Genomic DNA, 25643 nt, shown 5'->3' with positions numbered 1-25643 from the left:
ATAGGCAGATGACACCACTCTTATGGCAGAAAGTGAAGAAGAACTAAAAAGCCTCTTGATGAAAGTGAAAGAGGAGAATGAAAAAGCTGGCTTAAAGCTCAGCATTCAGAAAACTAAGATCATGGCATCCAGTCCCACCACTTCATGGCAAATAGATGGGGAAACAGTGGTTGACTTTATTTTTTTGGGCTCCAAAATCACTGCAGATGGTGACTTCAGCCTTGAAATTAAAGGACACTTACTCCTTGGAAGGAAAGTTATGACCAACCTAGATAGCATATTAAGAAGCAGAGACATTACTTTGTCAACAAAGGTCTGTCCAGTCAAGGCTATGGTTTTTCCAGTAGTTACGTATAGATGTGAGAGTTGGACTATAAAGAAAGCTGAGCACCGATGAATTGATGCTTTTGAACTATGGTGTTGGAGAAGACTCTTGAGAGTCCCTTGGACTGCAAGGAGATCCAACCAGTCCATCCTAAAGGAGATCAGTCCTGGGTGTTCATTGGAAGGACTGATGTTGAAGCTGAAACTGCAATACTTTGGCCACCTGATGCGGAGAACTGACTCATTGGAAAAGACCCTGATGCTGGGAAAGATTGAAGGCTGGAGGAGAAGGGGACGACAGAGGATGAGACGGTTGGATGGCATTACTGACTCAATGGACATGGGTTTGGGTAGACTCTGGGAGTTGGTGATGTACAGGGAGGCCTGGCGTGCTGCAGTTCATGGGGTCGTAGAGAGTCGGACACGACTGAGCAACTGAACTAAAGTAGGGCTTAGGAAGACGTTTTTAACAGACTCCTAGGATGTGTCTAATGCAGATAGAATACATTAGAAGAGAGATGGGCCTAGGTTATCATCTTTTGGTAAGTATTTAGTAAATCTGAGAGAAGAGTCAACTATATGGCAGAGTTATATATATTATGGGGCTGCTGGAAAAAAATGCTTGTAACCCTTTGGTTTTCTAAAGTAGGAGATTGCTGAGCTGAGTTTTAGAGGAGGAGAAAGATGCAGTCATGTGAAAATGACGGCTAAAAGGATGTCTCAGGCCTTGGACCTGATGAGCAGAGGCACAGAGTGACAAACAGCATGTGTCTTCAGGTCCAGTCTCTCGAGGGTCAAGTAGAAACCACATGGTAAGATGAGATAGTTACACAGGTCACAGCAAGAACCGTGGATTGCTATAAAGTAAGGATTTGAAGCAGGGAGGGACAGGGAGCAATGGAGAATAAAGTAGGTTTGTATTTCAGTTAGATTCCCAGTGACTGAAAGAGATGAACACAAAGACAAGAAGATTGTAAAGCCACATCAGATCACTAGGAGTTCTAGAAACCAAGCAGCAGACAGAGGTTTTAAAATTTGTTAGGTGCTGTTAGGTGTAACAGTTTGCTTTTCAGAGGAACTTGGACAGAACAGTCATTGCAGAAATGTGGAAAAAGTATATAGGCTTGCCTTCTGTGTTGCAGATATTCAGCACAGTACATAACAGCTAATCGGTGTTCAAGGTGACCGACCAAGTTTGGTTAGGTGACATAAGTATATGTCCCTCATTCCAAAAGTCACCATAAATATCTAATGTTTGTACTTGGAGTTCTTAGCTCAGTGTCATTACACCTTTGACAATTAAATATAAACTGAACAAGTGGAAAGGAATCGTCCACTTTCATTACACTTTCATTTCATTTCATTACAAAGTCTGGGGGAGGGGGACGAGGAGACAGCGATGAGGACCAAAAGCTGTACCACCTGTAGATCTAATCATCACACTCAAAGTCACACTAAAAGAGCATTTCTTCTTTCAAAATGTAATCTTCATAAGAAGGAGGGGCTTGTCTGCCACATAACAGGCACTCAGTAATAGGTAATGGACAAATTAATATCCTCATAAAGGGGTGTGTGCAGCATAGATGTATGCCAGGGTTTTAACATTGCTCGTTACTGCGACGTGCTCTGGTAACCTTCATTTTTTCTCAAAGTTTTGTCAGATACATGCCCTGATGATGTTATTTAATCGTTGATTTACAGTGATTCTTGTTGCTTTTTAAACATGTGGAAATGGATTACAACGAAGGCTGCGTGTAATTTGATCATCATGACTCCGATGGTATTTAAATGCCCAGCACAAATATTAGGACCCGAACGGGGTAAAAGGAAGAGGGTGTTTTGAAGGAGTCAGTTTCACTTGGGTAAAAGGGAGCTAAAGTTACACACAGCCCTTATGGACTTGCAACCTGCAGCTGATGGTATGGTTTGGGAAGGATATACAGTGCCTGAAGTATTGCAAGATCTGGAATTACGAGAAACGGGAAGATTCAGGATCAATGCCAAATTCTCTTTCAGCAGGCATGTTTCTTGAGAGGAGTGCTGTGCTGCATCCTATTATTGTACCAGTGTGTGTTGTGTACATCGGCAGAATTTTTCTTCAAAAAGGTAAGTAGAGAGCAACAGAATAAGGGGGACGGGGGAGAGTAGTGTGATGCAGTGACAGTAAAACAAAACTGCCGTAAATGTTTTCTTCGAAGCTAGACCCAAAGTGGAGATCCTGTTATGGTGTGGAGACGCCAGTTTCCTATTCCCCTTTGTATTCTGCTTGAAGGCAAAGCACCCCGGAGTTCCAACCTTTTTCTCTCTCGGCTCGCCATTGGCTGTGGCCGCCAAACTCCCGCCTCCTTCCGCGCCCTTTCAGAGCCTCAGAGGGGGCGGGGCTTTGTGACGCAGGCCTGACGTCCCCCAGGGGTATAAAAGACCCTGCCGGGAGCGCCGTCTCTTCCAGGAGCCGCCGGCAAGGGGGCAAGGAGGAAGCTTAGTGGAGGTAGCCGGAAAGGAGAAGGTGGGGCGAGTCTGGAGGAAAGACCCCCACCCCGCCGCCGCCCCAACCTCCTCGCGGCTTGACGGCAGTTACGCCCTCGAGGCCTCTCGAGCGCGGTGTGGTTGCTGGAAGGTTCCTCTAGCGTCTGGGGAGTGGGAGACCTGCGGGGAGGGGCGGGCCCGCTTCCGCCAGTGAGGCGGACAGCGCCCTTGGGGCGGACTTGGGGGTCCGGGTAGGCGGGTCGGCCACCGCCGAAGTAATCCGTGTGGAATCGGGGCACCTGCTCTCCCAGGTCTCTCTGCCGTTTCCACCAAACCAACCAAACGGCAAAACGAGCACCCAGCGCAGTCTTTAGGGAGCGAGTGGTGGGTACCCTTGACGTTTCCTGTGACTCCGAAGCCCCCTAATCTCGCATCTTCAGCCAAAGGCGCCGTTCCTGCTCAGGTGTTACTCCTCTGTGGGGGTAGGGGTTGTAAAATATGTTGGTTTTAGACAAATATTTGTCAAATAGAAGTTTGGGGAAAACTAATAAGCTGTCATTTTACACAACCCTCAACGGCCCTATGTGTGACTTTACCCGGTGATGTAGGTGCGATTTATGTCACGGTCATTCCTCATCTTCAGGACGATTCTTTGTACGGCACTGCATTGCAGGATGCACAATCCTTGGTCCTGGGGAGCTAAATACCCCGCACATTCGCAAAGTGTGGGGTGGGGTGGGGAGGGCGCTCTCCTCACAGTTGGCAGCACCGAGTGCTGACTACAGTTAGCTGTCGGGGTTCCTGGTAAGCCACTTTGAAAACACCACCTGTCTACCCAACTCACACTGGGGTGCACAGGATATCCCTTAAAAAATACATACATATGAAATGTACATGTGTCATCCATTTAATTATTACCTATGTCCCTTAACATTCAGCATGTGGGCCTGCTAGAGGTGCACTAGTTATTTTAAAGATTTCAGTGAAGCTTCTGTTGGACGAAACTCTTAATAGTAAGTTTTCATTAGGGGCTTGAATACAGTATCCTGAATTATGTTCTCAAAGATTTTGCTTTGGCCCAAAACTTTTTTTTTCCCCCCTGACCTTTAGGAAGATGTACGTTTAAATATTCAGCATTTTGCTATGCCACATAAGTTGCTTTTTATTAGAGGCTAGCCCCTTGTATAATGGCTGTAACTGAACTGTGTCACTTAGCACTATGAAATTCATTATTTTATTTACTATAAAGATATTGTTGAGGACCTGGTTCATGATTACACTCTTCTCTTTATGAGGAGCCATAGGAGAAATTTCTCCTGGGACTCAGTGCCCAGAATAGCTGTGATTCTCCCAAGCATCTGATTTGTTTTCTAATCTTAGGAAACCTTTAACTGTTTATTATGTGATGGCTTCTTGGTAATTCAGAAGGCTGATATGACAATCCATCTCTAGTGTAGGACCTAAGGTTTGTATTGGGATACTAACTTTACCTGTGGCTTAATCCTATTTTTCCTACCATAATTTTCCTCAACTACTGAACTGAATTCCTTAAAAATTTTATTTTGTTCTTTATGAGTATAAGCCGCCTTAAATGTTTTTAGAATGAAACAACACACACACACACACACACACACACACACACAGAGTTTAGGGTAGCAACCTCTGCAGCTTAGAGTTTTACACAGTAAAGCTATGCAGTGCCCTTGGTACCACTTAAAATCCAGAAAGCCAAGAGAAGGGGGAGAGGAAAACAAGGGCAGAGGTTAAGGGAAGATAGGAGAAAAGAGGTATGAATGGTGGTGGGTGATATAACACCACAAGTAACTTAGAACAAAGCTAAAATATATACACTTAAGGATGATCAGTGTGTCTGGTTATATACTTAGGAAAGTGAGGGGAAAATATTTTCTTGTAGAAATTTACTTTGTAATAACTCTATTTGATGAATGTACAGAAAAGCCAGTTCCCATGTGGTTTGGAAGGATGTTTCTTGGGCATAGATAAATGAGCTTAATTTATCTTTCTTGAAATTCTACTGCACAAAATACTTAAGAGAATTTTGTAAAAACAGGTTTTGTCTGGTTTTTTGTTCTTTGTTTTTAGTATCATCCTGGAGTTGCTGGCAGGGCTTTTCCCATGGATTTCTTTAACAGTACTCGATTGCTCATCTGCACATGATAAATTGTTGGTAGTATGATTTTTATTTTTCAAACTACCATTAAACATTAGTCAGTTTTCCTTGAGTAAATACCTAGAGATCTGCACTAAAACTAGTAATTTTAATAGATTTATTCTTAGAAACTATAGTTAACTCCTATCATTTTCAATAATAAACTTCCATACTATTTATAAGACTGTTTTTCTTCATTGTAGTTGAGATTACAGACATCCCGCCAGCATGATTTCTTCAAAGCCCAGACTTGTCGTACCGTATGGCCTCAAGACTCTGCTTGAGGGAGTTAGCAGAGCCATACTCAAAACCAATCCACCAAACATCACCCAGTTCGCAGCAGTATATTTCAGAGAACTTACTCTCTTTCGAGAAGGTTTGTTACTGCTTTAGATTATACATTTGTTGCTTTGAACAAGAAAGCATTCTAAATTGGGAATTTTATGTATCTCATTTCCTGTACTTATTTCTTCAGGACATTCTTGTCTGGATATAAAAGATCTGGTTAAACAATTTCATCAGATTAAAGGTAAGTACCATAAGTAGTAACAGTTTCATAAAAACCTAGTTATGAATTACTGCATCTTACCTAACATGCTCAAACTTAAGAATGATACAAATATTGCCTGTTTAAATAATTACACTGATGTTTAATCACACTGATGCTTTATTTTTATTACTGAATCAGTTTTTTAAAGAAATCTGACACTTTGCAGGAAACCCTCAACTTTTGTTGGTACCATGAGATCTAGAAGGAAGGGTGTATAAACCCTTTCGAATATGCCATCTTTGAACTGAATTTTGTAGTGGTAAAGACTCAAATTATAATGAGATACATTACTTAGGAATGTTGTGTATAAACTCTCTTCTTGGAAGATTATTTTAATAGAAAAGGTTAGTCACCCTTGTTTTCCCCCTCCCCATGATGATTTAAACTGCAGTCCAGCTTGGAGGACAGGGCAGCAATTAGGTGTCATTAAACATACTTTTCATAGAAAATTTAGACAAATTTTTCATATTAAGTGGTCTCTGGCCTGTCTCTGCGATATAAGGTTGTATATATCTGCTTAGGGGAAAAAGTTGTTTTATGTATGTGTGTGTAAATGTCTATCTTATGTGAACGTAACAATGAAACTGAGGATGGATGAACAGTGAGGAAGTCAGAAGGGGAAAAATGTAAAAGGCAAAGTTTACATGATGAACATTTGGAAAGATCAATATGAGCAAAAGAGTCTATATTAGTTAAATCCTGAGAACAGGCACACATGTCTAAAAGAATTGTAAAAAAAAAAAAAAAAAAAAAACTTTTGGAAGAATTCTGTGGAGAAAGTGGTGACTTACAGTGAATGTGAGAAATAACTAAATAATGCTCCACTGGCCGACCAACATTTTGGAATAACCATAGAGAAAAAAGATAGGATCAGTGAGTTACATCCATGTTTACTCTCTGCTACTGATGTTAACAGATAACTTAGCCAAGATAGGGAGAAATTAGGGATAAAACCTAGGAAAATGTAAAAATCCTGAGGGCTCGGACCTACAGTGAAAGAGACACCCAAAACAGAAAACAAGATTAAGAATATCAAGAGTCAGCATTTCACAGGGTAGGGGAGTGAGTCGCCACTCAAATAGGAACGTTTTATTGTCTAGTCTGGCTGCAGGGTCCTGATGGCATTCTCCGCTTACCATGGGAAATAGGTCTGGGATTTGCTTATAACCTTGGGGCTTCCAGGTGGCACTACTAGTGGTAAAGAACCTGCCTGCCAAGGCAGGAGATGTCAGAGACACAGGTTCGATCTCTGGGTCCGGAAGATCTGCTGGAGGAGGGAGAGCAGGCGGTTATTGTGGCCCTTGTACTAGTTTATACCAGGAGCTGTTTGACAGGACTGGCTGTGCAGGTTGGCTGTGTTTGAGAATGGGAATAAAGTCAGTGAATCTTTATGGTGGCAGGTAACTAAGTGGCAGCCTCTGAGACTAACTTGTTTACTGCAGAGTTTATCCACCATTCAGTTTAGGATATGGACTAAAGGGATGGATTTTGGTTCAGCAGGGATTAACATCTTTGAATCTCAGGTTCAGAATAAACAGACTGAACTAATGGAGCAGCTGTACTTCTGATGGAGGTAAGGGGTAAGAGATACTGCTCTTTCTCTTCTAGAAACTAGGTATCAAGGAAATTGACAGAGCATGTACAGATAATCCTGAAAGCAAGCTCACAGTATGGCTGTAGAGACAGATTGTTCTTTAGACAGCAGAGCATAAACAAATGTTGCTTATTCTAGTTTACCAGAGAGTGGGGGAAGGTAACACGAAGGTATGACCAGAAACCCAGTATCGATGTCTGCCTTTTATTGTCATCCCAAATGGCTTCTGAATGAACTTCATTATTATATATAGGATGGATAAACAACAAGGTCCTACTATATAGCACAGGGAAGTATATTCAGTATTCTGTGATAAGCCATAATGGAAAAGAATATAAATATGTATATATGTAACTTAATCACTTTGCTGTACAGCAGAAATTACCACCACATTGTAAATCAACTATACCTCTATTCAAAAAAAAGAGCACCAGTTACTAAGACTTAATGATGTGGGCAAGAGCTAAATTGCCATCCCTAGTGTACTGGTGTCCACTCATCTCCTAGATACCAGGTGTATCCCCCAGATAAAGTTATTTCCAAACTGGTTAGTTTGCTGCCTGGCAGCATTACTACCAAGCTACCCGTATGCATGGGAAGTATGAAGATAAGTTTGTCCTGCACAAGACTGTTTGACTCAAACACTTCAATCTGGGATTTTTCCTAGGAGGAGCCCCACTGTTGTTAGGCCTCATCACAGGACCAGTCCTGTTTACCTATTGCCCCACCGCCTTCAGAATTTCATACAGAGTCAGGTGATGGAGAGAAAAGAACCAGACATGGGAGCAAACGTTTCTTACTTCTGTCATTTCTCATCTTTTCTCTCATTTTCCAGAGCCTGCCTCTATACAGCCTCCACTCTGGCAAATATTTCACCCATGTGTGCTCATTCCCAAAGCTGCTCATGTAAAACCCTCTTTTGGATCCTCTTGACTTTTCTGCCATTTGATTAAATTTTCTATTTCTCAGTCTTCTCAGGAGAATTTCTTCACTAATCTGCATGAATCATTGAGGGGACTTCAGAAACTTAGGCACTCTTTTAAGGCAAAACAGTTGTGTCAAGTTCTACCACTTAGTATATCTAGGAAAAGAAAGGAGGAGAATAGGATTTATTGACTACCTGTTTTGTCCTAGGCAATACAGTATGTTTTGCCAGTTAAAACAACTTTATAAAATAGGTGACATCCTACAGTTTTACTCAAGAGAAGTCTGATGCTTGGGAGTGAGTCGGTAACTTGTAAGTTTCTAAAATACTATTTGGTAGAGTTGGGATCTAAACTTAGATATTCTTAGTAGCATGAAGATTTTCCTAGTAGTATGACTCTCTTTCCAAAATAGACAGAGTAACACACCAGTAACATTCCTCTAGAAAAAACTTTTAATTTTTGAACTTGGAGTGAAATCTTAGTTCTCTTTTCCCACATTATCTCCCACTTTTCACTTCTTCCTCCTGTCAGCTTCTTGTATGGAGCCTACAGCCCAAATTGTACCTTTCCACCACTCCATGAGGAGGGCAGTGGCCTCTCCATCAGAGTGACGCCTTCCAAACCTAGTTGAGTCTAGTTTCCGATGTTATTCCTGTCTTGGCTTCCAACAGAGGCAGGAAATAGCCACTATTTTGGAAGAATCAAGAAGGCCTAGGTCACCAAGGTTCCCAACTGAGTTAGCCTAACTATTCTAACTGATTCTGGTTGGACGTTCCTGGTGTGGCCATAGAGTAGTAATTATAATCATGAACTGCTGCTGATCACTGAGCCCAATTTCACTTTTTACGTAGCATCACAGTAGTTATGTGTACCATTAAATATTGTCTTTATGAATTCATATTAGATATAATAATGTCTCCAGTTTCTTAAGCCCAATTCTATCTTTATGCCTTATAGAATTCATTACACATACTTGTAGCTTATCCACCTTTATTAAACAAAAAAGGAATCTATTTCAGGACTATCCATACCAAGTTTTATGAGGCTCTGGTGTTCACGCTGCTTTTCTGGGCAATTTTTTCAAGGAAGGCCATACTGATTTCCTAAACAGGGATGAGTACTGTCCAAAGGAGTCTTTCATTTCGTGAAATTGTGTGTGTGTCTAGGCAGGGCGGTAATTTGTACCAAGGTAAGAATTTCATTAATAAAAGCTGGAATGATTATCTGGCGATGTTGTTGGGAGTGGGGCTTAGGTCCTTCATGCTTTAATGCTGTGGTAAGATTGCAAATAAATCACTGGGGAAAAGGGTACAGTTGAGAATTGGGGTCAGATTGTCAAGACTAGGGACAGAAATACAGAGTCAGAATTAAGAGAGGAGAACGCTGGGCTGAGAAGCAGATAAGGAAAACCATGCAAGCCAGGCCAGAGAACCAGATGAGGTCAGGAACACAAGGAGAGGTCAGTATAAGAAGCAAGACCATTCTGGGCCTTATAAGCTAAGTATCTGACTCTGCTAGCCAGACACTTTGATAGTTCCCTGTCAATCCCAACTCTTCAGTGTTGTAGGTATATTTCTAAAAAATAATAAATTAGTATACCCCGGATTTAGATTACCTCTATTTTTTCCTATCTGCTCTCTTGATCTCTACCCATTGAAGCATTAATTTGCTTTAGGGAAAAGGCAAATACAATCTACAGCAAAGAATCCATCACTTGGTTCATAATAAAAAAGCTAACACTTTGGAGTTGTACAGGAGCCTGTTTTTGTTGAGAAAAGATTTTCTTGGAATTTTCAAAGGCATTTTAAGACCTAATGTTACCAGAATCAAGTTTTTACTTTAGATAAACCATAGAGGAGGCAGGAAAAAAGACAGGCTTGAAGGCCATTTCCTGCTGTACAGGAGAGGGAAATATAAAGTCCTTCTTGACAGAGGGACTGTGGTGCATGAAAAGTGCTAGCTGAGACTGGCGATAGGAAGGCAGGTGAAATTTCTGATCAGAATTCCCTAGGACCCAAGCAGCTGGCTTGTTCTCTGCATTCTGTGCTGTCTGGAAGAATGCATGCTCCTCAGAAGCTCACTGGGCAGCTCACTGGTAGCATGGTGCTGCATTTAGCACGTCACATGCTGCATTCAGATCCTACACTATAACTGTCATGATCAGACCTTCAGTAAATACTGGCTGAATAAACTAACTGCATTTGATGCACTGGATTAGAAATACTGGAGAGTCTTTCTCAGATAGGCCTGAGAGAATATTTGTTTCTAGGCTCTGTCTGGCTTTTCATGGGTCCAAATGTGTTTAGGCGTCTCAGAGTCCTGACTAGCAAGTAATCCAGATGGGAAAAGTGAAGTGACTCAACCCCGCAGAGAGCTAAGTGCAACACGTCCAAGCTGGGACTAAAATACTGTCAACTAGTCCTTAAATACTAAAGACAACCAAATTATGAAGAATCTCTCAGTCCTTCAAGTCCTCTCAAATCCTTCTACTTTCCACAAAGTAGAAGCGTGAGTAGTAAATACAGTGGAGTCAGAGACCAGCACCCAGGTAGTATGTGTTACGCTTCTACCTAGGTGACTAAGAGGCAGCAGAAAAGCAGTGTGGGTCAGAGCCAGAGCTCAGACACAAAAGTTCACAAAACTTGAGCCCCATATTCACCATGGTAGCATTTTTCAAATTGATGTGCAGGAAAAGAGACTAGCAGAGACTGGAAATCACTCCAGGAAGAGAAAACAGAGCAGCAGAGTTTGGAGCTCCTGAGGGGCTGGGATCTTGGTGACACACCAGAGAGGAGGCATTTGCAGAGAAGGGTTTCCCAAAAGTCTGCAAAGATGCTTTCTTTGGTTATTTTGCCAACTCCTAAGGTGCTCATGTGTGGCCTCTAAGGTTTGAGAAGGCTTAGCAGAGAAGAGCTGCTGGAAGACTGAAAGCTAAGTAGCATTTTCACAAGTGGTAGAGTGTTGAGGGGAGGCTTTGGAGTTTGGACTCAGCCAAAATGAAGAGACATCTGGAACCTGGAAATAAGGACAGTGTGCTAGGAGTAAGAACAAAGTGTAATATACCTACATTGACAAAATATAAAATGAAGTCTCAGGAGGATCATATGTGCCATTATTAGAACAAGATCAGCACCATTTAGAAGAAAATAAAAGATAGAAAGCATGGATGAAAAACTGGAGAACTTCAACAGAGTAAGGCTCTAAAAATAAAAAACAAACGGTTATTCTGTAACTTCAAATTAAATTTTTATTAAATAGCTTTACTAGCAGAAGACAAAATTAGAAACTAAAAAAAAAAAAACAGGGTAGTAGAAAATACCCAAATTGAAGCAAGAAAAAAACGAGGACAGTGTGTAAGATATTTGTGGGACATGATCAAAAGGAGGAAGAAAAGAGAGTAGATGAAAAAGTGGCCAAGAATTACCAATTATCTAAGGCTGACTGAAAGACATCAACCTGCAGATTCAAAAAGTTTGAACCCACAGCAGAAAATTGCTGAAAGAGGCAAAATCATGAGAGCAGGAAGGGTAGAAAGGCGCATTACTTTCAGGAGAATAATCTGACAAATAGCTGACTTCTTAACAGAAACTATAGAAGCCAAAAGACAACGAAATGACATCTCTAAAGTGCTGAAAGCAAAAAGCTGCCAACCTAGAATGAATATATATATACAGTGAATACATCCCTTAAAAATGAAAGCAGAGTACATTTTCAGGCAGACAAAAGCTAAGGTTACAAGTCAGCAATCTTTGAAACTGTTAAGAAGACCTATAAAACATTAGAGAAGCTCTTTACCTTTTGTAGTAATAAACAGAAACTCAATATAAATTTAACTCAATATAAATTTATATATGATAACTCATATGTATATTTGTTAATATCCTCTTATGTATTCTAAACAAAACCCAGTGGTTAATCTAGTGCTTTACATTTCAAAGCCATTATTGCAGCTTAAGGCACTTGATCTCAATGTGATGAAATAGGACATTTATGTGTGTGTGTGTATATATAGACATATAGTATAAATAGGGAAAAACACCCTGCATCTTACCACCAGATTAAGAGATAGCCAACTAATTTTAGTCAAAGCTGATTTAAAGATAGGTTTATAATTTTTAATTTGGTATTTAACTAGGTGTTGATTATTTCCCATTTATATGTGATTTATAGTTTATAGAATAACTTTTAGGTGAATGATTCCATTTAATCTCTACAAAGACTCAAGATCTTACAGACTAGAAGGCTGAAGCTCAGAACCATTGGCTTGGCCATTAAATCTATTCAGTCAGGACTGAGATCCAGACTTTCTCATATACCTTTTTACTATGAAAAGTTGTAGGGAAGGCAGCAATGTCATAAATTCTCTGATGAGTTGTCATGATTCATAATTATATAATGCTTTACCTTTCCCACTCCAATATTCTTGCCTGGAGTATTCCATGGACAGGGGAGCCCAGTGGGCTACAGTCCATGAGGTCACAAAGAGTCAGATATGACTGTGAGTTACTAACACTTACCTTTCCAGGATGGTGGTTAATAGAGGACTTCCAAAGGCAAAAATATGAAGTGTAAGGAGTAGTCTCTTAGATTTTTCAGGAATGATAAGCCTGTTTTAAAAGAGCACATGGCCTTCCCACAGTCGCTGAATCCCTTTAAGTGACATCTCAGATGGGTCCTGTGAAGGCGATCTATGGACTTCAGTGATCCAATCCCAAAGCTGGTTGTGTTCTTGAGAATGCTCATGATAAATAAATGACTGCCTGGGGAACTGAAGTCCCCATGAGGGAAAAGAGAGTTGCTGGCGTAGAGTGGGTAGGTGAGTCTAGAAAGGAGCGGGCTTGGGTTTCATGGTGGCTCTCCTACCTTCACTGCACTACAGGCCTCAAGTTCCTTTAGCAGTGGGCGTCCTGACCTTGCCTTGCCCTAAGGGTGGGCTTGGGTGTCCGGCTAGAGGAGTCCGGGACTCCAGACACGGGAAGTTCACACTCACAGGCCTTTTGTGAAAGATGGAAGCAGAGGCCAGAGAGGAGCCCTATGTCAACACCAAATAGAGGGCTCCTTCCTACCACTGGGGGAGAGGCAGAAACACTGGCTCAAGACGGACCACAGATACAAAGCAGAGATCAGCTGCCATGGATGACCCACAGGACAGTGAGAAGGCCCCACTGCCAGTGCCCGCCACAAGGCCCACCGAGTCCCTGCATCATCGATGAGAAACAGCAGGCTGCCCCCAGGAGGAAGAGCAAGAGTGTGGGGAAGGGGCTGAGGGAGAACACTCTCAGGGCCAGGACTGATTTCTTTACCATGAAGACACGTTTCCAAAGTTTTGACTTGAAGCAAATATATTCTCCTGAGGCAAATTTAACTTTTCTTGCTGATTTCATGATATTAGTGAAATGCTTCCCCAAAGAGGTAATCCTGAGTAAAGCAGGCAGATGTGACTCAGCTGGTTAAACAAACGTGAGTGACAAGCACAATGTTGAGTCCAGAAAATGACATTACAGCAGTTTTCCAGCTCTGGGAGTTTCTGTATGTCATCAGTTGACTTGACCTTGTGAGCCATGGTTATTTTCTTCCCCTCCAAGGACATTTCCGAATGTAAAAATATGCTAGAGTAGCCTAGTTTTACAGTTTAGTAAATTGAACTTTATATACCATTTTCTTAAAGAATGCCTTTTAATAAGACAGCATGTGTTTCATTTAAGTTAAGAAGTGTTTTTTTCTTTCCCCAGTTATGTGGAAGTTTGGATCAGGAGATTTTTTTCAGGGATGTTTTCAGCTGATTTTTAGGCAGAGTTATGATCCAGCTGAAGGTGGTATCTGATTATTAGCTTTTGTCGCTGTGCTTCCTAAGTAGTCCCTTATTTCTAAGGTAATGAACTGAGGTCTCTCTTCAGTAGATAAGGACAGGGGAGTTTCACTGCCCACACTTAAGTTACAGATGTTGGAGAGTGAAACAAAACTTTCAAAGTTGCGTACGTAATGACTTTGGTTTGCTCAACCTATGCTTCCTTTAAAATTGCTTTTTTGAGGACTATGTACTTGTTAACTCATTTACCATTCATTTTTAGTGGAGAAATGGTCGGAAGGAGCAGCACAAGAGAAGAAAGCAGAATGTGTGAAAGAGCCAGAAAGAGCATCTACCATCTCCCTAGAACCTAAGCGGATGGAAAAATCGACGGACACAGAGGAGGATAACATAGCAGCACCGTTGTTCAGCAACAAAACCACTCAGTTCCCATCAGTTCAGGCTGAGCTGGTCTCAGAGCCTGAGGACGCAAGTGAAGCACTCCGGGGTCCATCCAAACCGACCACCCCCAAGAACGCCACCCCACCGCCATCACCAGTGCCAGCAGCGGTCACTTCGGAGTTTGCCTATGTCCCTGCGGACCCCGCCCAGTTTGCTGCTCAGATGTTAGGTAATGTTCCATCTGTTCATTCTGATCAATCTGAAATTTTAATGGTGGATGTGGCAACAAGTATGCCTGGTATTTCCGAGGAGATGCTGAGCTCGAAGGCTACTGAAGAGAACGTGGTGGCCACTCCTAGTGTGTGTTCTGGCAAGATGGTAGCAGAGCAGGTTGTGAGCGAAAAATCTGTCCATGTACGTGTGGGCAGTAAGGCTGAATCACCAACGGCTTCCTCATTCCCCTTGCAGGGTGAACAAGAACCTCCTGCTTGTGACCATGCTTCTGAGGTCTCTTTGCAGGCTGACATTGAGGTGACATCCACCATGCACATAGCCTCTATCTATAATGATGAGCCTGTAATCGAAGGAGTTACTTATGTTGAGCAGTTACCAGAACAAATAGTTATCCCCTTCTCTGATCACGTTGCTCGTCTTAAAGGCAAGGAGCAGTTACCACCACACAGTCCCATACTTGTAGTAGGCAAGACAGCCTCAGGCGGGTCTGAAAAATCTGTGGGTTCCGCAAAATTTGTGCAGTTGGAGAATACAAAGTATGACTCAGTCAATGTGGAGGCAGACGGCTCTACCAAAGCAGTGAGCTCTGAGAAATCCATGCACCTTGAAGTGGAGATCTTTGCGCTGGCCCCTGGCAGTGCTGGGCAGGAGTCCGGGGGAAACCCTGCGTCCCAGGAGACGGAGGTCAAACCCGCGCGCTCAGGGTCCGTAAGATCATCTAGTGGCCCCCAACCTCCTGTTCCAGAAGGTCTTTATGAACCAGAAATGGAACCAGAACGGGAAGCAGCACCTTCCAACGAGGTTTGATGGAGCCAGGTAAGAAAATTACTTACAAAATTAAAAACTACACTTCTGGTGACATCTCTATTTCAGGTGAGGCAGACTGGTCAACGTCTTTCCTTTCACTAGTACTGAAAATGCTAAACTTATTTAAATAAAGGCTTTGTTGTATTTGAGATTTTACTCTCATGAGATGAGTAATTTTAAAATAACATCACCACCACTTGACCTCAAAGTTTGGTCATCGAGTGCTCTTCCGTTGTTTGGACATACCATATCGCCAAAGATGTTAGAACCTGTTGTCAGGCACAAACATGTCATGTGATCTGGATACTGCTATTGCAAAACTGTAATCATGGGGTGTTGGTTTGAAATTTCTCACTCATGAACGTAAAAGCAAATGACAACAACATATTTACCTAGGTGGTGGCACTGGAAACATGGAAGAAATGGTGGTGTGTTTGACTGCTTTCGCGCTGAGGGAGGAGAGCTCTGCAAGCTGGTCTGGGGGGGCTGGTTGAGCACTGCCGTCTTGCCTGGGGGCTGCCTGCAGCGGAGGGAGCAGCTTCATAGCTGGATGGAGAGGGGAAAAGTCAAGGTGAAGTTCTGTCCCACAGGGGAGCGGGGTGGTAGCGGCAGCAGGAAGGATGGACGTGTCAAGGCTGGCTGGCTTCCATCATTACCCCAACAGGAGCCTAAAACACCCCACTTGCTTGGCTGCTGAACTATCACTACTGCTCTCCTGTGACACAGACGCACCATCTGACCTCCCATCTCGGTCTAGTTAATGGCCTTTGGTCCACCCGCCCCCCCCTACTTCATCCAGATGAGCGCAGTGACCCTTCTCCCTTTAGGTAGGTGGGACATGCAGGGACCAACACCCCCCCATTCCTTTTGCAGCAGCTCTCTCTTACCAGAGTCAGAATGATAAAGAGGTGTTACCACAGCAGGTGTTTAGAGATGATTGTCTGGCAGTGTGACGGGGACTCTGCACAGCTGGAAAGGCAGGGGGCAGTGTTGGAGCGTAGCCTGTGGGGGCTGGCATTACACTTGTGGCCTAGGCAGCGCTTCATCCCAAGTTACTGTTCTCAAGCGGCTTAACTGCTTCCAAAGCACTAAAGGTATTTCACAGACACCTGACGACTTTGCTTGTGCTCATCTTTAGTTAGCTTCCAGAAGGATCAGTTTCAGCAGCCTGAAAATGTAGCTTAATCACGTGCATAGTGTCTTTTTCTTTTCTGAAGAAGGAAAAAAAAGCTGCACAAAGGCTATATGTTGTTCTTCCATCCCATCTTCTGGGACTCAGTTCTCCACAACAGCACTGGCTTCAAGTAGGCAACTCTAACCTGACATGATAGCATCCTTGGTGGAAGTGAATGGATGGCACCCCCAAGACTGTTTTTTTCCCTTAAAGCGCCACTATGCGAACACGCAGCCTTCTACTGCCACCTAGGACCTATAATTTCAAGTCTCGCCTAAGCCCGGGCAGTGCTGCCAAGTGCTGAGTCCTAGATTATGTGTTTTTTGTGTGGTGACAGACTGGCGGGCGACGACGGTGCCTGCAAAGGACCCAAGATACCTGATGATGTGATCAAAAGATGCCACCTAGTGCTGAGTGCCGATTTCTTCCATAGAGAAGAATCACTATGCAGATGCATTAACACTTTTTCTAGTGGCTTCACACGCTCTTCAGTTGATTGTTTCAGTGGAGCTGGAAGTGCTGACTCTTCATTTCCTGAGGATCCTGGAGAGGCCAGGTCTAAAGTTAAGTTCCTGGAAACAGCAGCTTAGAATGAGACTGCTCCTCAGCCACAACCCTAGTGTCCCCGCCACATGCTATCAAGACACTGTTCTCATTTTCCAACTGTAGAGAATCTCTCTTCTTTCACATTACCAAACATGATTTATTTAGCCCTCTCTATAGCATGCTTTATGGCACATATTACTACAGCTGTTTGTTTATATGTTAAAAAAAAAAAAATTAAGACATTTCTGTGCATAGCGCCTGATACAGAGACCAAACCTTTAACGCCTGCAAATTTTTTTTTTTTTTGTAGCACTAGCAGCAAGCGAAGCAGGACAACCACCACCATATTCTAACATGTGGACCCTTTATTGCCTAACTGATATGAATCAACAAAGCCGCCCATCACCGCCACCTGCACCTGGGCCTTTCCCCCAGGCAACCCTCTATCTTTCTAATCCTAAGGATCCACAGTTTCTGCAGCATCCACCGAAACTTACTTCTCCAACTTATGTGATAATGGACGACAGCAAGAAGACCAGTGCCCCGCCTTTTATTTTAGTGGGCTCAAATGTTCAGGAAGCACAGGATTGGAAGCCTGTTCCTGGACATGCTGTTGTTTCCCAGTCAGAGGCCGTGAAGAGATATGCCACAGTGCAAGTGCCCATTGCTCTTCCTGCAGATCAGAAATTCCAGAAACACGTCCCCACCCCCCAGAATGCTAGTCCTCCTACAAGTGGACAAGATGTGCCCAGACCAAAAAGCCCAGTTTTTCTTTCTGTTGCTTTCCCGGTAGAAGATGTAGCCAAAAAAGGTTCAGGATCTGGTGACAAACAGTCTCCCTTTGGGAGTTACGGTATTGCTGGAGAAATAACCGTGACTACTGCCCATGTTCGCAGAGCAGAAACTTAAAACTGGCAGGTAAATTCTCCCCCTCATGCACCTGGGCCTTACCATATTTGCGTGCGTTCTCAGCAGTTTGATTTGATGACCTGTAGACAGAAGTGGTTTTAAGACAGTGAGTTGAACGCATGCCTCCCTGACCCCCAGTTACTACTCGGGGCATGGCAGGCGCATGGCGCCAGGGACGCTCACCACGGCTCTGGTGTCTAAAACGTGCACCAGTCGACTCGTTTACCTTTGAACATCCAGTCCTGGATCTAGCCCTGCAGAAGAGGCCAAAGGGATGGTGTCACAAAAAGACAGCCTTATGTGGCCATTTTATAATCTAGTTGGCAGGTTTAAAGGGCGGGAGGAGCAAGTCGAGCAATTCTAGAGGGAGCACACTTAGGAGCACTCGGTCCATGTGGTAAGTCTGCTTCCTCGTACAGTGAGTACTCAGAGCAGAACAAAGAGGGTGGAGACACATTAAAGAGCTAAAAAAGCAGTGTTAACTGTAGACAGTTTTATCCTCACAAATCAATACATTTTTCTTCAATCAGTAGTTATTACCACATCCAGCGTCAGTCTTTCCTCCCTGATGCGAGCACAGAGGTATGGATCCAGGCCTCCGTCTATTAGATGGGGTGTTCAGGTCCCAATGTAATGGACAAGTGCCTAGGAGGAGCTGGCCACGCAAGGAGCCCACAGAGTCCAAAGGCAGGAAAGAACAGACGAGGGACCCTTAAGGTGAAGTCAGATGGGAAGAGGGGACCTGCCTCCCAAATGAAAAGATGGGATTAAGAGATCAGTGGGGAATCAGAAGAAAGACAGCAGCTGAACCCCAGAAGCTCGATGTCAATTAGAGGCAAGTTCAAGTGGCATAATGACTATATTTAAGAAGGCACTGTTTTCAAAATATCTTAGGACGTTTACTTACTCACACCCTTTGTAGACTTCCATGGAACTGTCCAAATGGCTGTCTTGAGCATGAGATGTGAGCATATTTCAGTGCAAATGCACAGGTAACATTAGTTATGAGCTGAGCAGAGCAGAAGCACAGAACTTGCATTTCTGATCACTCATTTTACATGTTCAGTTTTATGATTAAACAATTCACTGTTTACATTATTCCTAACAGATGCCGAAAATGACATTGTTTGAGTCGACGTTCAAGGTGGAGTCTGCCACCAAGCGTACTATATCAATAAACTTCATGCAAGCATAAAACCTTGTCATCTTGCTTATTTTGTAACTTAGGGGGTATACAAACAATACAACCAGGTCTTAATAGTTCCACTCGAGCAGTTTTCTAGCAAGGTTTTCCAGTTGACCATTCCCTATTTGGCATCCACACCGAGCGAATACAGTGCCACCTTACTCTGTACTGTACTTACCCAGAAGACCCTCAGTGCGAACTCTGACACCACAGGAACTTCTTTGTGAGGACATTCTTAACAATTTAGGATCACATGAATTGCAATTATGAGTATATTTGAAAGTTGAAATGAAACCACACTGTTTAGAACATTCTAAAGCCTTTATTAGCATCAGGTAGATTATTTCATTATAACACTTGTTAACTTTGAGACAGCCATTGAAATAACTTACTGGCAGTTATCTAAGGCCCCTGGGAGCAAAATCTCAGTCTGGGGTTGGGTAGATAAATACCATATGATTAATGTACCCCAATTAAAGGGGCAAAGCTACTGTACAGTAGGTCTCTGTACATATCTTAAGTACACAGGTGCCTTGAAAACCTGAAATGCACAAGACCTCCCTTTACATAGTTTGGTATTTATAATACATGAATACAACTGAGCTTCTCTGGTGGCACTTGCCACTGGAAGCTGAAGCATTTAAAAAGGTTTGTCATTATGTAATGATGGTGCCTAAAACCTCTATTTCTATGGTATTTTTGTGAATTGCTAGGTTTTATACATATTTTCAAACATACCATTCAAACACCTTTTAATTCTAATGACATTAATTATAGAAAATTGTAAAAGTAAATTCAGAGTACTAAAATGAGCAAATGAAATACCTTTTCCAGTTTCGAATTTTCAAATTAGGAATGTCTCTTCTGAACATTCAGGCTTTTTTTTTTTTTTTTTTCTTTTTAGGGATGGGAGGGGGCAAAATTGAGAGGATTAGTGTAAAGAAAAGCCATCTTTTCAATGTAGTCTTTACAAAATGACATACACCTTCTCTATATTTGAGCATATAAACCTTGTACAGGAGAATTTTAAACATTTCAAAGTTAAATCTAAAACATTCAAGCATGACGGCATAAAAATATTCAAAATAACTTGATCTGGGTTACTATATAATTCAATAAAGCTAAAGTTACATTTAGGTATAAACCTTCAGTAAATATGGCAACAGCAACCATCAAAAGCATATTTGCCAGCAGTTTCCCATACCTCTGTATAAAATAGTATTCCAAAGAAGCACGACCGGATAGCAGAATTACCCATTTTTCTTAAGACTTTCATCACTGGTATCACCCTATACCCCACTTTTGGGTGAAGTGCAAGTTATCATGAGAGGGTTTTTTCCTTTTTTTTTTTAAAGATGAGTAGAAACCAAGGAAGAAAATTTTAAAACATAGGTTTAAGACTTATCTGCAGATGAGTCAAAACGCCCCAACTTGTCTACATTTTAATAAATGTCAGGCAAATTGAAGTAGTTTCTGTCCCAGTAGCTGCCTGAATAAAGCCAGTCCTGGGCTCCGCTGTAGGGATTAGGGCCTTGATGGAACCACCTGTTAAGGAGAAGACAAGATTTACAGGGGAAACTGCAATCACAGGATCCTCACTGCTTCACCAGTCTGCAGACTCCCTTACTGCAGCGATTCACTTCATTCTGTGAGCTAGAGGTTTCCGAGAAGACTCAGGAAGTGTCTTTAGAGAGCACTTATGTAGAACAACAGGCTTCCCGGGTGGCTCAGTGGTAGAGAATCCACCTGCCAGTGCAGAAGACAGGTTCAATCCCTGGGTCGGGAAGATCCTCTGGAGGGGGAAATGGCAACCCACTCCAGGACAGAGAAGCCTGGTGGGCTACAGTCCATGGGGGTCGCAAAGAGCCAGACGTGACTGAACATGCACCCAGTCATGCTCAGAATATGTAAAACAGTATTCGGAAATCTGTAATAAGACCACTTGAAAGATTTAAGGATTTTCCATGGCATTCAGTAACGGTGTCTAATTGTCCACTGCTTACCTTCCAGAATAAAGCAGCTTTTAAGCAATGAGGAATAAGGAATCAGGGTGAGGAGACTTTTACAGTCTACCTACAGTAATAGGGAGGTGCCTGATTCAGAGTAAATCCCCCTACCCCAAATTATTATTTCCATTTCACAAATGAGGGACTCAATGTCAGAGAAGTTAAATAACTTGCCCAAGCTAGCCATGATATCAAATAAGCCTTTTTAAAGACCATCATTTTCCAAATATACTACGTTACACATAATCAATCCACTGAAATCAATCTGGCCCACATCTTCCTGGGTCTCTCTTTTCTCCACACTAATGTAGATTTATAGGCTGCATCTAGCTTCTAACATCCTTACCTGTCTGATCAAACTCTAGAAAGAGCTGCCCTAATTTTCTTGCCCTTTAAAAAACAATTTACCCATTTCCTAAATATTCCCAGCTTTCTTGAGGTAATGGAAATGCAAAATTACTTCAAAAGGTTCAAATTTCAATTTGTGTAACATTTTCTAGTAAGATTTAGTTTTTCAGAGTAATATTTATAAAAAATAGCTTCATGTCTGTCATTCTTTGCAAATAAATTGCCTCAAAAATATTTAACAATTAGAGTGAGGTTAGATAAATCCCAAGTGGTCCCTGTTAACCACTGAAGCAACACTAGAAGCCCTAAGACAGAAAACATGCTTCAGATTAGGCTAATTCCTTGAAGGCTGAGAAAGTAAATGCCCACTGGGCCCAAATTTCTAAATTATTACAGAAGTTATTTGGCTTTGGGGACTTTTCCCTAATTAAAAAATTTTAAAGTCAAATATCAATATCAAATATTTATGAAGACACATGTTTCTCAATACTTTGGTAACCACGCTGGAAATACTTTTAAGGATTTTTCTTTGATCAGAGTCACAGAATTTTTGTCTAAATGAAGCATACAATTTCACTCCTTTTCGTCTCAAAAATTCAAGCAATAAAAGCACTTTTGTAGTCAGGCTTAACAAAATCCAAGCACTTCAAAAAATCAATCAAATCAAAATCAAGATCATCAAAAATGACTCAAAATTAACCAAGCCTCAGGCCTACACCATAGGACTTCCTCCATACAAAGTGGACAGTGGGCAGGTCAAGTGCAGAGAGACTTCACAGAGCAGGAGATTCATTCAACAAGCAAAGGACTTTTCTGGGTTCACACTGAAGCCACTAACGGCCATGTCTGCCAGGCCTCCCTATGGGGAGCACTTGTTCTTGGGGAGAACTGGAACACCATATGAAGGACAATCAGGTCTGAGGATCTGATACTAAGGACTAACGTTTCTCGTGACGTCTGGTCTTCTCATCTCCAGCACTCAGGTCTGGAAACCTCTGCTGCTGTCAGCGTATCCCCTCCACAAACAGAAAAGCCCATGCTGTCTTTCCAGACTCAAACACTTTAGGTAAGCATGGGCAAAAGAAGAGGGGGTAGGAGAGGTGTCTTTGTTACCTTTCGGCCAATGTTTCTGAGTCTACAAATCCATGGGTCTCTGTCAGTAATGTGTGTTAGTCAATGACTGACGTGTGTGTTAGTCGCTTAGTCGTGTCCAACTCTTTGTGGTCCCATGGACTGTAGCCTGCCAGGCTCCCCTGCCCATGAAATTCTCCAGGCAAGAATACTGGAATGGGTAGCCATTCCCTTCTCCAGGCTATCTTCCTGACCCAGGGATCAAACTCGGGTCTCCTGCATTACAGGCAGATTCTTTACCATCTAAGCCACCAGGGAAGCCCCATGTCAGTAATACAACACTCTATAATGTAATCAGTAATATAACATTCTACATAATATAACATTCTAGAATGCTATTAATTCTGCATGATGCTCTTACTGGGGGGAAGAGATGACTTCACCAACTTTTGTGGCATCATCACCCACCTCTTCAAAGCTGTGTCTCTCACCAGTCCCACCACTTCCTCTCCACAAAACCCCACTTGCTAAGGTCTCTGGCCTTCTCTCAGAAAACAGGGCAGGATCACAAGCAGCCATTTTCATGTCTATGAACTACAGTTTAAAGCCTGAAAAATCCCACAGCCTGAACTTTTTTCAAACGACTGAAACTGGTATCAACAGGGAAGCCAGCTTTTAGTGTGGATGTCCCTTTTGGGACAGGTTATAATAAGTTTCTGGGTGTGATTTCCAAGGACTGGTTTCAATTCTCCTCTGCAAAACACATCCCTTTATAAGCTGCACAACCTCTACCCTGACACAAACTGAACCCAGCTGCTCAAAAGCATGTTATCAGCCAGGAGAAGACCCAGTCAGCAAACACCACCTCTCGCCCCTAACGGGAAAGGGCTCCAAGCACATAGTCTTTTGACCAAGGGTCAGCAGCATCATTTTTAAGGTCTGTATATCCATAGATTGACTCTGCCAAAGCCTTTGACTGTGTGGATCACAACAAACTGTGGAAAATTCTGAAAGAGATGGGAATATCAGACCACCTGACCTGCCTCTTAAGAAATCTGTATGCAGGTCAGGAAGCAACAGTTAGAACTGGACATGGAACAAGAGACTGGTTTCAAATAGGAAAAGGGGTACATCAAGGCTGTATATTGTCACCCTGCTTATTTAACTTCGATGCAGTGTACATCATGAGAAACGCTGGGCTGGAAGAAGCACAAGCTGGAATCAAGATTGCCAGGAGAAATAGCAACAACCTCAGATATGCAGATGACACCACCCTGATGACAGAAAGTGAAGAGGAACTAAAAGTCTCTTGATGAAAGTGAAAGAGGAGAGTGAAAAAGTTGTCTTAAAGCTCAACATTCAGAAAGCTAAGATCATGGTATCCGGTCCCATCACTTCATGGCAAATACGTGGGGAGACAGTGGAAACAGTGGCTGACTTTATTTTTCTGGGCTCCAAAATCACTGCAGATGGTGACTGCAGCCATGAAATTAAAAGACGCTTACTCCTTGGAAGGAAAGTTGTGACCAACCTAGACAGCATATTAAAAAGCAGAGACATTACTTTGCCAACAAAGGTCCATCTAGTCAAGGCTATGGTTTTTCCAATGGTCATGTATGGATGTGAGAGTTGGACTATAAAGAAAGCTGAGCACCGAAGAATTGATGCTTTTGAACTGTGGAGTTGGAGAAGACTCTTGAGAGTCCCTTGGACTGCAAGGAGATCCAACCAGTCCATTCTAAAGGAGATAAATTCTGGGTGTCCACTGGAAGGACTGATGTTGAAGCTGAAACTCCAATACTCTGGCCACGTGATGTGAAGAGCTGACTCATTGGAAAAGACCCTGATGCTAGGAAAGATTAAGGGTAGGAGGAGAAGGGGACAGGGAGGATGTGATGGTTGGATGGCATCACTGACTCAATGGACATGGGTTTGGGTAGACTCGGGGAGTTGGTGATGGACAAGGAGGCCTGGCGTGCTGTGGTTCATGGGGTTGCAAAGAGTCGGACACAACTGAGCAACTGAACTGAACTGAACTGATATCCATATAAGAACTACGGATGCTAAGAGACAGTGGTGGAAGCAAGCATGTGTAAGACTCCCAACTGGAGCTCACAAACCTAGCTTCTAGTTTTATTTCCAGGCCACCATAGAGCTGTCCAAAGTTCGTTGCTTTCTGAAAGTAAGACTTCACCCAACAGTAAACATGCTTACTGGACTTTTGCTTACTTCGCACACTTGAAAATGTGGTCAGAAAAATAAAGGAGTTAATTAGAAATACAGCACAAAGTGGGCTTTCTGCAAAAGAGACCAAAAATAATGATAAAGTCCTTTCAGAAGGGATTGCAGTAAAGCAGTGTGGTTTTGGGTTTTGTGGCTCTTTCTAATCATGGTCTGTGGGGTGTACTTGTCCTTGAGCAACTCTCTCAAATGAAATACAACCAGCATTTGTTTCTTCACATACAAGGGGATCTCTAGACTAATGGCTTTCCAGAGGCTCCCTGGATCCTGCATGTGTGCGGGTGGGAGAAGGTGAACCTCGATGCTCAGCCCTCATCCTACCCCAGCAGCTCTGTGGCCATGTGCTCTGTATTTGCAAATTCTTCATATGTTTGTTGGCAAGAAAGACTTTGATGCTAACAAAAAAGTCCCAAAACTGTTGGACTTGATGATACCTAAGATCATTCCTAGTTCTAATAAAGGTATAAGATGCCAAAGGGCTACCAAGTAATAGCTACTAAACTGGTTGTGAAATGATGCCCACACTGGCTCTGAAATTTACTTAACAACTTTGAATAATGGGACAATGGTTTCTATTACATAGTATAAATGTAAAAAATGTTTTCATTCTATTCCTGTTTACAAGAGATTCTATTACTCAACCCAAGTGACCAAGTAACCCCTGATTCTTTAGAAAAATTTTCAAAAACTTGCACATTTTACTGCCCACTCTCTGTTTCTTGATGGAACCCAAGATGTCACTTTAACAAATTGTATCTCCACGACGTGTGTCGTGTGTCTGGAAGAATAAAGGCATTGTCTAAATATCCTTGATACATGACATATGTATAAGCAAAGCTCCTATAATTTACTCAAACAACTCTGAACCTATTTCATACCCAAATCTGTAACTCTACTTTCC

General features: G+C 42.4%; 2 protein-coding genes across 11 annotated transcripts in view; one reads left to right on the top strand and one right to left on the bottom strand.

Annotated features, from left to right (window-relative positions):
• Positions 1-517: 517 nt before the first annotated feature.
• CABYR (calcium binding tyrosine phosphorylation regulated) lies at positions 518-19142 on the top strand. Of its 5 annotated transcripts, XM_065932444.1 has the most exons (6): positions 2678-2830; positions 5164-5336; positions 5436-5489; positions 14102-14449; positions 17292-17899; positions 18999-19142. In XM_065932444.1, the coding sequence occupies exons 2-5, from the start codon at positions 5189-5191 to the stop codon at positions 17888-17890; spliced, it is 1149 nt and encodes a 382-aa protein (XP_065788516.1). In that variant the 5' UTR covers positions 2678-2830; positions 5164-5188; the 3' UTR covers positions 17891-17899; positions 18999-19142. The 5 variants fall into 5 exon arrangements, with proteins under 5 accessions (XP_065788512.1, XP_065788516.1, XP_065788514.1 ...); XM_065932440.1 differs by lacking the exons at positions 2678-2830; positions 18999-19142 and adding an exon at positions 518-2430 and having other exon boundaries at positions 14102-15270; positions 17292-17405; XM_065932442.1 differs by having other exon boundaries at positions 17292-19142.
• Positions 19143-19378: 236 nt separating this feature from the next.
• The window catches only part of OSBPL1A (oxysterol binding protein like 1A), a 210857-nt gene continuing 204592 nt past the window's right edge, over positions 19379-25643 (bottom strand). For all 6 annotated transcript variants that reach the window (XM_065932433.1, XM_065932434.1, XM_065932437.1 and 3 more), the window contains one exon: positions 19379-20621. In XM_065932433.1, the coding sequence (XP_065788505.1) occupies positions 20519-20621 (103 nt within the window). In that variant the 3' untranslated portion in view covers positions 19379-20518. The remainder of the gene's footprint in view (positions 20622-25643) is intronic.

The sequence above is a fragment of the Muntiacus reevesi genome, chromosome 4, assembly GCF_963930625.1.
Source record: "Muntiacus reevesi chromosome 4, mMunRee1.1, whole genome shotgun sequence".
NCBI lineage: Eukaryota > Metazoa > Chordata > Mammalia > Artiodactyla > Cervidae > Muntiacus > Muntiacus reevesi.
This window is presented reverse-complemented; position numbering and strand designations above follow the sequence as displayed.

What these genes read in the sequence shown, in the direction of transcription:
- CABYR (XM_065932440.1), top strand. Translation starts at nt 5,189, where the DNA reads ATGATTTCTTCAAAGCCCAGACTTGTCGTACCGTATGGCCTCAAGACT. An exon ending in ACTTACTCTCTTTCGAGAAG is followed by an intron (nt 5,337 to 5,435) that starts GTTTGTTACTGC and finishes TTATTTCTTCAG; the next exon opens with GACATTCTTGTCTGGATATA. An exon ending in ACAATTTCATCAGATTAAAG is followed by an intron (nt 5,490 to 14,101) that starts GTAAGTACCATA and finishes ATTCATTTTTAG; the next exon opens with TGGAGAAATGGTCGGAAGGA.